General features: G+C 31.4%; 1 protein-coding gene across 2 annotated transcripts in view; it reads right to left on the bottom strand.

Moving 5' to 3' along the window:
• GRID2 (glutamate ionotropic receptor delta type subunit 2) overlaps nt 1-18,669 on the bottom strand; it is a 1,327,346-nt gene that overhangs the window by 626,515 nt on the left and 682,162 nt on the right. For both annotated transcript variants that reach the window (XM_081037560.1, XM_081037561.1), the window contains one exon: nt 2,500-2,784. In XM_081037560.1, coding sequence (XP_080893686.1) covers nt 2,500-2,784 — 285 coding nt within the window. The remainder of the gene's footprint in view (nt 1-2,499; nt 2,785-18,669) is intronic.

Raw genomic sequence — 18,669 nt, 5'->3', positions numbered from 1 at the left:
GACAATAGCCAAGATCAAAGTCTATCCATAAAACTACCTTTGACCAGTGCTGCTGAAATTAAACATTCTTTTAATAAACCACTAGCATTCAGTTTGCATCATTCATGACACATTATTTTCTTTATTAAGAGAGTCATATAAATATTTGCTTGCTTTTGTTAATTGTAAGCTTCTTAAAGGCAAAGACTACATCCCATAAAACTTTTCATCTCATATTTTGCATTGCACTAAGCAAGTGAGCAATGAATATTTCCTGAAAAACATATTTTTAAAAGCTCACACTTCCTAAATTCTTTTCAAGCCTTGTAAAAAACTTTTTGAATCAATCTATTCAAGTAAGGTTTCCACATTTTTTTTTCTCTTTTCTTCCATTTACTTAGAATTAAAGACTTGAATCTTCTTTGTTAGGGAATTTAAAGTAGACATTGATATAGTGCCCTAAATCATAATTGACTGCTTTTGAAAAAAGTGTTGCTCTAATTAACTGGATATAGAAGCTTAACCTTTGTTTTTTATGTATATTTTTGTAAGCAAAATACATCTTCAATAACATTTGGCTCTAGCAGGCTGCCTGATTCCATCCATAGATGATGCTTAATCCATTCCTTAATGAAAGCGATTCCTGATAACTAAGATAAAAGTCAAGTATAATTCCAATATTTGAACTTAAAATGATGATATTGATGAATAGATATGTAAATACGTGTAGGCTTCTTCAAGGTACCAGGTATTTGTATAGCTTGATGTTTACTTTGGACTCTAGCCCAGCTCTTTACTAGCAAGATTTATTGTAAGTATAAAAAGGACATTTTCTTTTATTACACAAAAGTATTACTGGAAATAATTTTAATGACACAAAAAGGTAATTTTTCATGAATTACTAAATTAAATAATAAGTCAAAGCAAGTTTCTCAGCAGAATAAAAGAACGATTTTTATTATTTCTAAAACAAACCCTGAGTCTAACAGAGGACCCAGTCATATACCATGATTATAGCATCTTATTTACTCGAAGGAAAATAGAGGAAAAGAGAATGAGGAATTTCAAATGAATGTAAATGATTTTGTATGACTATGAATTTATAGTACATTTTCAAAAATAATTGCCTCATCAATGATAGAAACATCTCCTCATATTACAATTTCCGAACTGTAATCTATGTAGAACTTTGAAATAAGATAACAAAGGAATTTCTTTCTTCATGGACATTTATATTAAAGTGTAAAATTCTCATTTTAGTATGAAAATGACCTCATCCCTAATCACTTTTCTGTTCATTTTACAGGACTAATTTGATAGGACTAACAAAAAGGGTTTTTTTTTTCCCCTTCCAGAAAAATTTAGGATTTAAAAATTCATTATTTCAAGTTATGTTTCAGTAGAAGTCATAAGAATGCCATTTAAGGTTATAAAAACATGACTGGAAGAAAAATCTGACTGGAAAAACCATTTAAGGTTATAAAAATCTGACTGGTAGAAAACTGACAAAGCTATACTCAGCATGTTGATTCCATTGGAAGAGTTCACTGCTCACTCAGTAATCCTACCAGTGAATTTCAGATCTGTGTTCAATCCTTACTTTTACTGATGAGCCAATTATTTTTAATATTCTTTTTGCTTATTACATTCATTTCAGTTTCTTGATCTTTGTTCTGTGACCCGTAAGCAATATGAATTAAGCAACAAAAATAAGGATTTCCGTCCTGAAGACAAAAGAGTGTGTGTACTTCTAGAGAGCCACAGGCTTTTGGCTGTATCTACCCATCAAGTTTAATGTGACTCTGGCTGCCAAAGCCCCATGCGACCTTTAAATATTTAGGGCTAAATGTAACTACCATTTGCTCTCCCTTGCTGGGAGTCCACAGGGGCTCTTATTTGTTGCTTCCCAGATTTCTGCCAACTTGTTTGTGCTCAGCTCTATTGATGCCACTTTTTGGCCCACTCTTGTGTAACCGTTTTCCAATATTGTTCACAATGCTGGGTAGACTGTGACAACAAAATTATTGTTTTTAAAATGCTTATTTATTTATTTATTTGCTAAGAAAAATAAGTGGCACTACAAAGGGTGAAATGTTCTTATTTTTTGTTTTGTTTTTAATAAACATGTAAAAACTAGACACATCTGTACTGCATGAAAATTATTTTCTCAGATTTATTCTTAAGGTAAATTTATATAACACAAGTTTCAAAATATACCGGGAGTGCCAAAAAATGTATACAAGTGGACAAAAAAAATCAAGGTATATTGGAATCAGATTCCCTTTAGAAACACTTATAAACTAAGCATTAGGTACAGATATTTATTTTTAAATTTGACTTCAAAGGGATTGAATTTTACCCTAAAATTTTTGTTGTTGCTGCTAGATTTATAAGAAGAATATGACAGGATAAGGAAACCACAAACAACGAGTAATCTCTTTGAAGCCTTTCAGGATTTAATGACATTGCTTGCCATGTAAATACCAGCTTACAAAACTCACACAAATCACCAACACTTACCATATTCACTATCATAGAATATAATGAATTTCTGCCAGGCATACTCTGTGATCACTCTCAGGATAACGTCATTTAAGTAGACAGGTGGGCGAACAGAGAGCGTGTAGTCATCATTTCTGTTGCTCCGGGTGAGTCCACAGCCACTCCTTGGGGTCCCAGCTGTTGCACGCTGAATGAAGAGGTGGGGGATATGCATAGCATCTGCCAAAGACTGGAGGGATCCCGCAGATGTGCAGCCAATGGAGCTGACCAGGGCCAAGATGCCTTGATTCATAAGTTCGCAGGCTGCAAGAAAGCACAGTAGTGATCAAATGTCAATGGGTTTTATATATTTTCTCTTTTTTGAGGAGCAGTAAATAAAGCTTATGGAGATATAATACAATTATGAGAAAAAAAAATTTTAAAGGAACATTCTATCTGAGGAGATCCTCAAATTACAAAGTGCTACTGGAATTCAGTTTAAAAATTCTGCCCTTTTAGCTATTTGACCTTGTGCAAATTATTTAGCTTCTCTTGGTCTCAGTTTCACTATCTATAAAGAGGGTAATATAATATGATCTTGCAGGATTATTGCGAGGATTGGAAATAATTCAGTGTCTGTTATTTGCCTCTCATTTTAGGTATCCAATTAGTGATAACAATATATTTTAGAAGTATCAATGTATAAATCAGAGAAAAGATAATCCCTTACTGAGTACAGGGCTTTCAAAAAGGAGATAATATGTGGACTGATGAATGAATGGTTTACGTAAGGCATTTCGGGTAACAGAAAACAGAGCTAGATGGTATCTAACACTTTGATAATACTCTGTCTCTTTTACTAAACTGGAGAAATAAAAATGTTTTTGTTCTTTTCCATAACAAATCAGAAAACTCATGGTCAAATAAAATACTAAATTCCAACAACTATCTCATTCTCTTGTCTGGCTAAATTATTTCTAATTTCTACTATATGATTTATAATCTCTGTTTTAATTTTATTTTAACTATTCTGTATATATTTACTTCAAAACATACTTCAAACATATTTAAAACTAGCTCAAATATAAATTATAAGTAAATACAAAGACAGCACATATATAGCAAAAAAAGAGTTAAGAAGTAATATCTCAGAATGACAGTCTTTAAAGGCAAGATGTTAAAAAAAAATAAAACAAAAAGTAAATTCAGAAGGAATCAAGGCAAAATAAATTACATTTCAGAAGGTTAGGTATTATAAACGGCCCGGTCTTTATTCTACATTTTACGCATTCTAGGTATACATTCTTGCTATTCAGACTTTGCTATAAATTGTTTTATCCAATTCTTGAAAATCCAAAGGAAAACTTAGATAATAAGTACCTACATGTAATTAATTGACCACTTAATGAATGCTGACAAAGTATAAGTTTAGAAGTACTACACTAATGATATGCATATAAACATCAAATGAATTTATTATGATTAATGTTAAGCCAACTAATACATACAAAATAAATTAATAATTATTAGGAATATGATTTTCAAGGATGAGAGTGGTTATGTGGTTTCAAATAAATGCAAAAGATAGCATCTGAGATGAATACTCTTAGACCATAACAGATTGAGTTTGAAGTTTCAGTAAAAAACATAGAACTTACTCATATTCATGAGCTCAACACCTATAGAAAGCAACATGAATATATAGTCATACTTTCAATGAATCTAAGCAAAAACAGTGGTCAAAATTTTGTTTCATGATTGTAGTAAATAATATTATTACTGATTTATATAAGCAAATAAAAATTCACTTTTTAAAACAAGATTTTGATTAAAAGCTTGGGGTATTCAGCATTTAAAATTTAAAAAGTAGAGTGCCTTAAAGTTCACACAGTTGAATTCTGTCTTTAGATTACACTAATTAAAATGATCAAATAACATATATTTTATGTAAATCTACCACAAAAGTTATAAAGTTATAAATATAGAAGTTTGAGAAGAAAAAAATTCAATTTTAGTGTTATATTCTGTAACATATAAAAATTACATGAAAATTGTATATTTTAATTTATGATTAGAAAGATAAGCTCTGAAGAATCATATTTTCATCATTATTTAGCAGATAAATTTGCTATAGCATATAATCTATAACTTCTTCCAATTAACTATGTTATTCCCTATTAACTTGTTACTAAGAACACAAACTAAGCAAATACTAGAAAAAATTACTATTACATAAGCAAATGTGTTATTTTTAGATTATCTACTCTTTGGTATTTTCCATTCTGCTTCCTTTATTAGCAAGAATAACTAAAGTTTCCCCTAAAATCAAAATAGAAATCATCAAAAATTTCAATCAGAAAACCATATGATGTTAGATCTGAAAGGCAATTTTGAAATTATGTAGTGTAGGGATGAAAAATCTCTCTTAACTACTATGCCAACCATGACTGTTGGTAAGCTGACATCCTGGAACATCATTTTGAGAAAGATTCTGATGCTCAATACGAAAGAGTGCCAAAATCATTATGTTAAGTTTCTCATAGGAAGAGATTGGGAGAGGAGTAGCCCAGAAGTCACAGACACGCATCTTTTATAGTACTTAACTCTTAAAATAATGATAATAATGATGATGATAATAATGATAATAATAATAACAATAATAATAATAATAATAATAATACATTTGTATCTCCAATTCATTATCTAAAATCCTTTTCACATAGCTAGCAAATGATATTCATAACCTTAGGGATGTACATGGCAAAGAATATAGAGGTCTCCACAGGGGAAAGCTCAATTGGAGACTGTCTATTGTCAAGTTTGGTAAAAATAGGTAGTCCCACTAAAGAAAAAGGAAGAGCTCACACACAGAAAATGGATTGGGACTAGTTAACTCAAAACACAACCTTGGTTGGGAACATATAATAATAGATCTTCAAGGCAACCTATCAAGGCTATATTTGATGCCTATTTTGCCTAATTTTACCAATATAAAATATTAGTTGAAGCAGAGAAGATACAAGTTTATTTGCGGTGGACATTGACCCTTCATAGAGCCCTATAAAGATTAGTGTAAAAAAAAGAGACTATAACTCATGACAGGAGAATATAGATTTGAGAAAATAAAGAACTACAGCAAGAACAGAAACAAAGCTTAGTGAAGCAGTCTATGTTTTGCTACAAGAATTCCATGCTTTGCTAGAAAACTACATTATGTAGAGCTTTAGTTCCATGTAATGCATGCTTTAGTTCATTAAATATAGTGCAAAACTGAATTTGGAAGGTCACAGTACGTATATGTCTGTTGGTTTCCACCACGTTTCTATTATAAAGTCCAAGCTCAGGACTTCTCAATGTCATATTTATGTCATACTATTATTTCAAGCCCTGAGAGTTATTTATGTGTGTATGCATGTACAGACACACCTACAAACATGTAGAGTATATTGAACAGCTGCTATTTTGTGATTCCAGCTGTTTGAGATGTTAACACTATCAAAGATGTTTGGAGCCTGCACTAATTGCTGAAAGAACTCCTTTCTTCCTTCCCTCTCTCTCACCATTCCTTCCTTCTGCCCTCCCTCTTCCCTTCTGCCCTTCCTTCCTTCCTCCCTAAACTGCAATTACCAACACTTTCAACCTTTTTGGTCATTCAGCAGTTATAGAAATGAAATTCTCTGTATAAATGTATAAATTTAAATTAAATGATATTCATGTTCCCTATCTTTTTCATGTCTGAAATTAATTGAGTCTTCTTTTCTTAAGTAAAATTAGATTGCAAATAAAATCTTATTATAAAGCGCCTTAAATTGATTATTGTTACTGAACTCAGTGAAATATTTGGATAGCGCCATCCTTTGTGAATACACTAGTTCCCTGTAATATTTTTTCTGACTTATTTATATTGACCAATTTGTCCTGATATAACCTCTTCCAATGATTTTAAGTCACATCAGAACTGTAGCACATTCTATTCTTATTCTTTACTTATTCTATACTTATTCTTTATTCTTTATACTTATTCTTTAACACATATTTATCAACTTTCAACCACGTTCCAAGAACTTTGGAGATCAGAAAACGTATTCATATGTGGTAGGGTCTATCCACAGAGATCTCCCAATCTCTTCACCATAATGTTCCCTAAATCCCTCTGCATCAGAATTCAAAGTGGAGAATTTAAAAAATATAGATAACTAAGTCTACTTCTGGAGGCTTAATTTTATTCATTCCAGATTGATAGTCATGTATTTATTTGCATGATGATATATAATCTGAGTAGTTCTGATGTGTAAACCTTTCAGAAAAAATAAATGTTAGTCTGGTGGATTATATGTAACAGTAATGCTCTTTGATGTGATTGTTGCAGAATATTGAATACTTGTTGATTTTCCTTTATTTCTTTTTTCAATAATACTATTGGCATTATGACCATAATTGGAGAGTCGAACATTTCTAATTTTCTACGTTTATAAGTTTATGAGTTGGGGTGAGGAATATAAAAAGATGACACATTGAGTTAATAAGAATCAGATTACCCCAAAAGTGATCCTTATCTTAATTTTATTTCCATTAATAAACTAAGAAGACTTCCATTCTTTCAAGTTCCTCCAATTCAGATGCAACATACCATATTTCCATTATTCTAAAACATATGGGGTACCTGTATTTTATCATATCCGAAATCAGGAAATATTTAAAAATCGATCAATGCATTTAATATGATGGATTATTTTCCTCGAAAGATTCATTAATCAATATTGACATTTACAATCATTGAGGTCTTTTAAATGAGAAAATAAGGTAAGCTTCCATGACAGATGGGAAAGATTTATTCTCTTCCTACAACAGATGAATTTAATTTAACTTCTTTTTTCTATTTAATTCACTAATGAATCACAAGCATTGTATTTATAATTGCTTTTCCCCCACTTTTTCCTCCACCAAAAGCACTTGCCCTTTGCTTTTCTACTTGTAAGAATATAGTTAACACAAAACATTTTCAGCCTATACAGACATTTAGCATTCGTTGCAAATATGATTTTCAGCAGCTATGTGAGAGATGGGACATAAAAGGTAGGATTAATTTGACACATCCTCAATGAAGTTTGCCAAAATATAATCTTTTGGAACAAATTCTTCTAAATAAAGACGGTCTTTAGATATAGATAGTTGTTACAAGGTTCAATTTAATCATAATTATCTACTTAGGAAATGAGAATACTGAAGAATATTCATTTAATTATAATTAAAAACCATTGAGTTAATTTCTCCTTACAAAGAATAGGAAGGGCTAAAATGGTTGATTACTAGCCAGCAAATTACCTCAACTGAATGATTTTCAGTCAACTATTTCTCAGTCATCTAAAAAAGCCAGCATGGACCTTTTGTTATAATTTATGATCTAAGCCTGAGATGGACTAAACATTTAACCTAGCACCTATTATAAGTCACTTTATTTTTCCACTTACATTTCATAACAACCCTGTGCAGGAAAACTATTATTATTCTCACTTTCAAATAAAGCTGGCTCAGTGAAGTGAAATGCGTTGTCCAAATTCATGACATTAGTAAACAGCAGAGTTGGGAATCAAACTTGGCATAGTATTCAATGCTTGGGCCTTAGAGAACTAGAAAATTACTATTTTAAAACATAAGGGCCCATATAACAACTGAAGTCACTTAACTCTCTTTTACTATAAGATTCAGGAAATTTCAGCCTCCTAGATATAAAATCGAACAGAATAATGATTTGGATACCATTCTTTCTTGTTTTCTTTTGGGTTTATGATTAAGACATTACATTTGTATAATTTCAGCTCCAAATATAAAGAGTATATATAGAAAAATTTAACATCCATGAAAAAAAGCTACGAGAAGAACCTATAAAGTACTTTCATTGAAGTCTTAAAGTGGCTCTACCAACAATGATGTGATAAAAATGATAAATATATTATGAGTAAATGTTAGTATATCTTTACATAGCTGTTTGGTTTTACAAAATGTGTTCATATGCATTTTACCAGCATGGCTGTATTGGATAAATTCCTATCCTCATTTATGGAACACTAAATTGAGGCTAATATTTACATTGCAAACGAGTAGTAAAGACAAGGCAGAAACATACATTTTGTGATATTTACTTTATAACCTTTCAATTATGTATTATCTTAGCCCCCTATTTATGGAAGTTCAGGTTAGTCTCCTCCCCTTTTAATGCTAGTAACAATTCTTCAATAAACACAGTTATGTGTTTTTATGTCTACATGTTACATATGTAAAATGTATACACTATAACAGACAAGTATCGGATACTCAGGAATCAAAGTGGTCAAAAATAGGCAAGTGTATAACAAGAGACACAGAAGATATTCACAGGAATACATAATGATGTACTGAGTAAGAACTAGGCCAAAAAATACCGTTATAGTAGGATAGTCCCAAAGTATTTTTCCTTGTCGGTGGATTGGGGAATCCTTTTCTACACAAGTGAACCTGGGGTTTGCAATCTGAAAGATATGTATAAACTAACTAAGTAAAGAGATATTATCTTGATGAAAAAAATGAGGAAAATATTTCCAAACAGAATGGAAGATGCAAAGATCCTATGTCAGAAAGAGCATGGAATACCTGAGAGGGAGAAAGAAGAACTAGAGCTGGAGTGTAGAGACTATGCTGGAGAGTCACATAAGGTGATGATGGAGGGATAGTCAAGAAATATGATCTTTTAGTAGGTTTGTCTTTTTCTTGTAAATTTGAAAAAAAAAGCTTCAATTATCAAAATTTTACCTGTTATTTACACATGAAATATCTGCCTTTATTCTTTTTGTGTTTTAAATTTATGTATAATTTATATAATTCTTTAGAAGTTTACAAATTATTATACAATAAAATTTGTCAGTCTTTTACTTTCAGGAACATTTTGCTTCATAACATGTTAAGAAAGGATTTCTTCTCACAGGATACAGACTTGTAAAACAATTAGCTTATACAAACATCTTCCCCATCTTATTTCCCATAGCCCATCTTCAGCTGATGGAAGATTGAGCAACAGGAAAATAAGGAACTAGATAAATGGAAAATGTTATATTTGGTTGATACAGGTAATATTTGATCTTTATTTGCATAATCTGACCCAGTAAATGATGCCCAGTAAATGATGCCTGGTCTATTGTAGGCATTCAATGAATATTTGGTGAATGAATGAATATGTGAATAAACAGTCTAGAAGTAATCTAATCTCCAAAGTGGACATGGTATAAGGTAGCTTAGTTACACTACAAATGGTCTTTCAGCCTTAGTAGTTCACTTTAATGTTACTCAGTTTGTTTGTTCCACAGAAATAGTCTATTGCTACTGATGAAGAAGAATTCTAGAAGGAGTTGCCAATAGTAAGAAGAGCAAAGTGAGAAGAATCTGTCCTTCATAACGAAAGTGAATTTTAGCATTCCCTATGTGCACCATTAGAAATACTGATACTCCTGTGTAATACAATGTACGTAAGCTCCATGACACCAGAGATGTTGTACATTATTTTTTAACTCAGATGTTCTTGGCATATAGGAGATATTTCTTAAAAGTGTGAAGACAATATAATATGTAGTAAATTGAAACATCATCTTTAGAAACAATGTTCTCCATGGAAGTTTTTGCAGTACTAATAAATCAAAGATAGTCTGTTATCTCTAGTCTGTAAACATTCATTTTAAAAGTACCTGAAATTTTATTTGATTAAAATAATCTTTTAATACTATGTATGTTTTAGACGATTTTAGACAAAGCAGAAGAATTCATTTTGATTTTTAAATGAACTAAAATGGCTACTTCTGGTAACCACTAAACTATGAGGGTAAGGGGGCTGGGAGGTGGGAGATGAGGGTAAGGGGGATCAAATATATGGTGACGGAAGGAGAACTGACTCTGGGTGGTAAACACACAATGGGATTTATAGACGATGTAATACAGAATTGTACACCTGAAATCTATGTAATTTCACTAACAATTGTCACCCCAATAAATTTAAAAAAATATAGAGGAAAATTGAAAACACAATAAAATAAAATAAAATGGCTACTTGTATCATTTATTATAGTAACTATGAAAACTCATATGATTTTTTAATTCTAATTCATTGTAAAATGCTTTTACTTTTTTCTCAATCTTTAATTTGTGAATTTTATCTTGATCTGATTGAGACACATAGTTGGCAGCAAGAGCGAGATCACAGTTACCCATTCATGAATCGATCACCACTATTGCAATTTTGGGATAATCACATTTCACTTAGCATACAATGCAGTTGGACTTACTCTTTACCAGGAAGTAATCTTTTGCCATCTGCAGTTTGTTGTCATATTCTAATTTCACTAATAATGGCTTTCAATATAGTATTAGCAGCATTTTTATTTCTGGCGGGAAAAAAACCAAAAACAAAACTATGTACTTCACAGAGCTATGAAACAGTGCGTAAGGTCAGAAACAGTACTTAATAGTTAGTTTGGCCAATGAGAGCAGTGATTATGAAGTGAAAGGAGATAATTCCTAAAAAATATGGCATAAAATGTGCGGCTACTTTTTCAAAAGACAGCTCATCACATATAGTTCTTTTTCTTATGTTTTGTAAGCAGCATTGTACAAGTGGTTGAAAAGACCTGTATGTAAATCTTTGATGCTAATTCTCTGTGCACATTTAGTTAAACATATAAAGATATAATTTCTTCCAAGGGAATATACAAAGTCAAAACATTAGGCTGACATGAAAGTCTTCCTAACCATTGACTCCAGTTCGAAAAAAAACTAAGCCTCCTCTATTCCTATTATTGCTTAGAAACTGTTGTTTTCAGAGAAAAAGCATGGGGGAATGTTGTCTCTATAATCTATAGAAATAGGGTGTATGCATGGAATCCTAATTTTTAGTTCTGGGTCAGACATGAATCAGTACTGGGACTTGGGAAAGAATCAGTTTTTCTCTTTGGGTTTTAGTTTCTTCATATATTACAGGTAGTGATTAGACTAAATGATTTTCCAGGACACGCTATACCAACATTTTCTCTCTTTCTTTTCTCCTTGCTTTTGTTACTAACCAATATTTCCTCTATTTGGCACACTCTAACTTAATCAGGTACATTTTGGCCTAGACATAGAAATAGGTATTCTTTTTCTTTAAGGTGGCTTTACATACTTTTGTTTTGTTTCACTATAAGGACATTTTATTTTCCTGTTTCCATTTGGGGCTGGGTGCTTTTGGTGAATCAGTACACTCTTGCAAGCTTACAATGAAAAGAGTATAATGGATTTTATTTATAACATGCCTATTTTACAATGCCCTGAAGTTTGTATTTTTCGCCCCCACTGTGTAAGTTTTTATGGTGTGTTCAACTAAAGGTTTATCTATTTGTAGCAAAACTATTTTCTTCTAATGTGCCAGCTATCTATCTATCTATCTATCTATCTATCTATCTATCTATCTATCTGTCATTTATGTATATAATATAAATATATAAATCTATCCATCTAATATATATATATATATGTATATATATATACATATATATATATGTATATATATGTATATATATATATATATATATATATATATATATATACAGAATTTCACACCTTCTCTTTCATCTCCTCTGCCCCTACCAATAGGAGAAAGGGGAAAGCTCTAATATAATATTCTGGTTACTGAAATTTTCCTTTTTTTAAAGACAAGACAGACAGATTAGGGCTCATGTGGATTATATCAAAGAAGCAATCTGTAGAAATAACATTTCTTATGATGGCATTTTCGTCCCTATATAGTAGAAACACTATAATGTTTTATACTTTATAGCACTTTCTACATCATACCATCTTGAACTCCTCCCACAAATAATACCCATGAAAATTAATTTAATGTGAGTTACATGCTCCAAATGCAAAGAAATGTTTTATCCACAGTAGTAATAACATAATTATACTTTCCATAATTTTAGAGATTTCACTTAAAATCCCTTTTTATCCTGTTCCGCATCACAAATACCTATGAAGCCAACAGCAATCATATCCTATTTGCCGCATACAGCTTTTGCTAATTAGACATGAAAACATGTATATGAAAGTCCTTTTTGAATAGCAAAGTTATACTTCACTATAATTTGTATTACACTCATTCATATGACTCTACTCTTTTACTTGAAGGATTAAAAAGTATAGTTTGTGTTAACTGATTACTAAAGAGATTAAGGTCTATAATAATTGATTCAATCAACTATGAAGGGTAAGCCCAAAGGGATACAAGCAGTGAAATTCAAGGTGTTTATACTCTTTAGACATGTATAGTTGCCTTGACTAGCTTATGTCACCCAAATTCAGTTCAATAGAGGCAAGCTATTTATTTAAAAGAAAGTACATGACTGAGTATACAAACATTATTTGGGTTCAAGTAGGGCACGTTTTATTGTGAGTTGAATCAATTTGGCCTGAACTAGTCGGATAATTTTCTTTTTTTTTTTTTTTTTTTTTTTTGCTGAAAAAGCATATTAACTCTTAAGTCCCATAAAAAGATGTTTTTCTTATTTATTTTTTATTAGCGCAGAGTCTGTATTTAAAAAAATATCTGATGACCCAAAAATAAGGTGTATTTGAAGAAGATTTGATTTTAAGAAGCAAGGAGGAAGGAGGAGGGCATCCTAGAATGTGGAGGGAATACCAAAATAATGAAGTCTTTCCTTCCTTTGGGAAAGGCAGCAGAAAAGAAACAGGTCACTGTGATACTACCTTGCTCTCATTTTCAGGTTGAGCTGAAATAAGGCTTCCATAATAACTCAGCAAAAGAGATAACTCAATGACTAATGGAACTCTAATTTCAAAAAATGTATACTATCTCTAGACTCCTGTGCAACCTAATGGAGGATAGTTCAACTTATAGTGCAGCAATCAGAGAATGGCTTGTCAGTGTTAGCTTAAGAGGAGAGATTTTAGAGAGTACTAGGAATTATAAATGGCATAGGAGAACAGTCATTTATGTGTCAGTCAGAGAGAACTGCTGATGAAGTAACAATTTTTTCCAGGCACATGTTTACCCAGGAATACTGATTACAATCACCCTCATTCTCTTCAAATAATGTTCTGTTTACTAAGGAAAGGTTTAATAGTAATGAAATGAAACAAATGTATTCAAGTTACTATGTTATTCTTCTCCATATATCTTGGTACCACACACCTTGATTTTCTATGGAATCTATAATGCAAAGGGAGAGAGAAAAACATTTCAAAGATGTTTAGGAGAGAATAAAATCTAACCGCTACTGCGCTGGTTACAGGTGTGTGCTCTGAAATTAGAGTGCTTGGATTTTCATTCCAGTTCCTATACATTTTAGCTACATGACTTCAGGGAAGTTATTTAACCGGTATGGGTCTTATTTTCTCACCACTAAAATGGAAATGATATCAATATAAACCACTGAGGATTATCATAAGAATTAAGTGAGTTAACACATTTTAGGGCAGTGCCTGATACAGAGTAAGTGCTCAGTAAAAGTTGTTATTTTTAAATTTGAATTGTTAACAGAATAAGCTTCAAAAAGGGAGGCTATAAACTAGTCTATTAGGAAGGGCAGGTGGAATACAGATAGATGAGAACTTAAAAAAATGAGCTAAATGAACTATTAATGTAGTACAGGAAGTTTCTACTCACTATTCATGCAACAGATGACTACTGAATACCTATCATGTGCAAATCTGTGTTTGATGTTATAATTCAAGAATATCACGAATTCCACGAAAATTCCTTTTTGCACCTTTCACTAGCTATAGTTCTGAATTTCAGATTTTTAACTATTCTTGAAATGATCACATCCTGTATTTCTTACTTGTCTTCTTTTACTAGCATTTTCTGAAAGAGGTCAAACTAGTTTTCCAAGATGGTCCAAGTCAGAGCTACACATGAGTTATAATGGAGTGGTTAACCACAGACAGTCACCTGTTTTGGCCCTTCCATGAGAGCAATCACAAGAATCAGCTAAGATAACTAAAGCTATCAGCTTGAAATGTTCTCGTTGTGAGTAAACAAACTTGTACAAACTGTGTATGTCCCTGAAATATCTTGCTAAGACCCACAGTATTTTTTTTAAATCAAAATTTAAATGAGACCTTCTCTTAAACATGATCTCTTGGTTTATGTCATTTGAAAACAAGGTTCAGATTTTCTCATGATATTTACAATTCATTGGGTTCTTTCTGTACTCATCAGATAGGTGAAAAAATGCAAATAAAATTATTATTTATTGAAAATACATTTTAAAAAAGTTTAACACATTTTTTCTAGCCTATATTCCCCCCTTTTTCATTTTATATTAAAAAACACAAATATGTGATAATTTATTTTTGATTCAATTACTATTCTTAAAACATTAACTTAGCTTTGGGGATTACAGTTTCATTTATAAAACAAGGAAAATGATTTACCAAATCTATAATAATGACAGTAGCAAAGTAAACTTGGAATAAGCTTATTCTTCTATTAATTCATCATAGAAAATTCTAAAACAGTGACTAAAAACAAACTCAGATAAGTAATTAAAATGATATATCTTTAAATGCATGCTAATGCATTTAGAAAAACAACACCAAAGACTTGAGGATACACTATAAAATGTTTAGATAAGATGCTGATTTCACTTTGTTTTAGATTTTGGATGTGAGGAACAAAAATCTTTGGTTCAGGGTTAGAAGGTCTGGAAGTAATGGGTAAACCCAATTTTTAATTAGTGATTCTCAGGGGTGCCTTCTTCTTTGATTAAACCAGTGCAGTGTCAGATTCTCTATCCAGGCTTTGTGTTTGCCTATCAGTCAGGAAGACTAGACTTGGAAAGAAGGGCATAGATAAATGCAGTAGGGTATCCAGAGAGAAATGTAACAATTCATAGTATGTGGTGCTTTTGAATTTAACTAGTACGGACCTAGCAAGGAGCCAGTGAATGCTAACAGAAAAGTAACTCACATTTCTAAAATTATAATTTTATCAGCATAATTTATAAATTTATAAAATTAGCTTATATTTCCACAGCCCAAAGAATTATGGTGGCATCTTACATTACTATTTCAAAGCAGAAAATGAAAATGAATAGAGGGGAATTACATAGAAAAATGTTATTTTTTTATTCTTTGTAGGTGGTGATGGGAAAAATGAAAGAAGAAAAATATATAAATATTATACTATTTTAATATTGTAACAGCGTTATAATATTTTACTGTTATGTACTATATACAATTATAATTAACATACTCAATATATTATATATATAGTATATATGCATACATTTACTTATGTTACTTAAACTACAGATATAGTGGGACATCGAGAAACAACATTTAAATAAACATATATTAAGAAACTATATAATGGCCTTTGGGGAATAAAATGCAATTATTTTATTGAAACATTTTATAAAGGGATAAAGTCAGCTTGGATATGTAGCTTTCTAATTAAGAGCTGCAAATCTCAGTTTATTCATATGCAAAATGAAAGTATTAAATTTTTACATTTATTAACCATGTAAACAATAAAATATTTGAAAGATGTAAGCTCTTATTACAGCAATCAAAAGATAATCATTCATTGGTTTCAGAAATGCAAACTAACCCTTATACACTGTTCGTGGCAAAGTAAATTGGAACAGACACTATGGAAAACAGTATGGAGTTTACTAAAAAATATTAAGAATAGAATTACCATACAACCCAGAAATCCTCTTCTGAGTATCTACCCCAAAAATCTGATCTAGAAACATTTATCGATAAAGATATATGTACCCCATGTTCATTACAGCTTTATTTACAGTTGCCAAGACATAGAAACAACCAAAGTGTCCTTCGATAGATGATTAGATAAAGAAAATGTGGTACATATATACAATGGAATATTACTCGACTATGAGAAAAGATGAAATATTGCCATTTGTGACAACATGGAGGGATCTTGAGATTATCATGCCAAGTGAAATGAGTCAGACAGAAACACTCGAGAACCATATGACTTCATTCATATGTAGGATATAAAACTGAAAGCAACAGATAAACAAGACAAAGAAACAAAAACTCATAGACACAGACAACAGTTCCGTATTTACTAGAGGGTAAGGAGGGAAAAAGAGGGGTAGAAGAGGGGGAAAGGGATCAAATATATGGTGATGGAAGGAGAATTGACTCTGGGTGGTGAACACACAATGCCATATGTAGATGATGTAATACAGAAGTGTACACTTGAAACCAATATAATTTTTACTAACCAATGTCATCTCAATAAATTTAATAAATATAATAAGAGAAAGAAATGCAAACTATGTAAAATAAAATTACATTTATTCCCAAACAGGAAAATACTTTTCGAAAAATGAACAGTGTTATTTGTAATTTTCAAAACTGACAGCAAACCATTAGCCATATCCTAAGCATCAGTCAAGATCATTTCTTATGTTTCACTTTATAAATTTGAATATATTAGTATTTATGTTGTTTAAGTGGGTAAAAAATGAGATTTGTTCACAAAGAATTAAGGGAGATCAATTACAGATTTGCTGCCCTGAATAAACAATCCTAAAGTTTATGTAAACTTAATTATTATCAAATATGTATGTTCTTCCCATTATTCCCTATGGAATATCCACTAAGGATTAGGTTAATGTACATCAAGTTGTCCACTGAAACAGCATATATATAGTATCATCAGATGTGAGTGAAAAGCTACACTTTTTGGTGTCAATTCTTTTAAATAAGGATTAAATCATATCATTGAAATTCCAAACTGAAAATTCTTCTCACATGTTAAATTTTATAATACACTTTTTTCAATTTCTCCTGGTATGCAAAAAAAAAAATAGTATTTCAAAGTGAAAAGAGTGTCAAAACATCACTGCTGCCAGCTTACAGCCTTGAAATAGAATGTAGTCATCCCACTAAAATAACTTTGGGGTTTGTTCACTTCGAATAATAATGACTTCAACACAATTGATAATGTTGTATTAGGATAAACTTTTCCAGGAAACTGTTTCATTGATACCTACATGGCATTATAATTTGCCCTTTTAAAAATAGTGATCTTCTCCATACAAATGATGTAAATCAGAAGCAAATACTCTACTAAAATGTAGCACTGATATGGAAACTGTCTCCTTTTCTGAATAAGAAAAATATATTTATACAGTCAATACTATGTTTGTTCCCTTGCCAAAGTTCAAAAATATTGAATTGACTCTGCAACGACATAAAGATTAATTTGAAAGCAATATGTAATGCAAAATCTCTCTTTTTAGTCCTGAAGTGACTTTGAAAGACGATAGATAGTTGCACTTTATGAAGTGAATGAAGGGATTAGACAATGAACTATAAGGAGGAATTAGAGTCAAACAAGACGTGATATTTGTGTTTATTTTGTGCTTGCATCATCAGAGGGAATATAACTGCTGCATGACATATTTATCTATAATCATGATTTTGTAAAATATTAACTGCTCTCTTTAGCTTCTAGCCAGGAAAACATTAAATAAGAAGCACTAGTATTTAATATTTTTTAGATCTGAATATGGATCCGAGGATAACTTTATCAACAATTGGTAGATCATTTCTCCTCCTCTTCTTCTTCCTCCTTCCCTTGCTTTAATTTTGGTAAATATAAAACGTGAAAAGAAAATAACAATCACCCCAATTCTCACCACTAATTGAACATATTATCCATATACTCCCAACTAAAGATAGAATGTACTTTATATTTAGGTATATAAGATTTGGATGTTATATTAATGGGAAAACCATAAGCCAAAACCCCATTAAAAATAGTATTAGACTTCCATTTCCTGGTCTTATACATAACTAGCTTCGAAGTCACCATGGTGTCCTAATAACAAGTAAAAAGCTGAAGAGACTGAAGAAACAATAACTCTTCTTGAATCTACAAGAAAGGAAGACACAGAACAAACCACTGCCCCAAATACTGGCGAGATAGGCAGACAAACACACATCATAATGGCTTAGCAGCTTACCAGAGCAGAGACTCATAGACAGTAACCACTGGAGAAACCAGTGCCAGGGTAGGAAAAATTGAAGTGTAACTAATGAACTGCTGAAGGCTCAGTGCAGACAACTCTGAGAGTTAAAAATTGCAGGGAGACCCAGTTGTGGGAGTGCTAGGGGGCACTATATTGTGAGATTTACCTCCAGGAGCTTAAC

Source organism: Rhinolophus hipposideros, assembly GCF_964194185.1.
Source record: "Rhinolophus hipposideros genome assembly, chromosome: 1".
NCBI classification, from domain to species: Eukaryota; Metazoa; Chordata; class Mammalia; order Chiroptera; family Rhinolophidae; genus Rhinolophus; species Rhinolophus hipposideros.
Note: the sequence above shows the minus strand (reverse complement) of the source record. Positions and strands in the feature narration are given on the sequence as shown.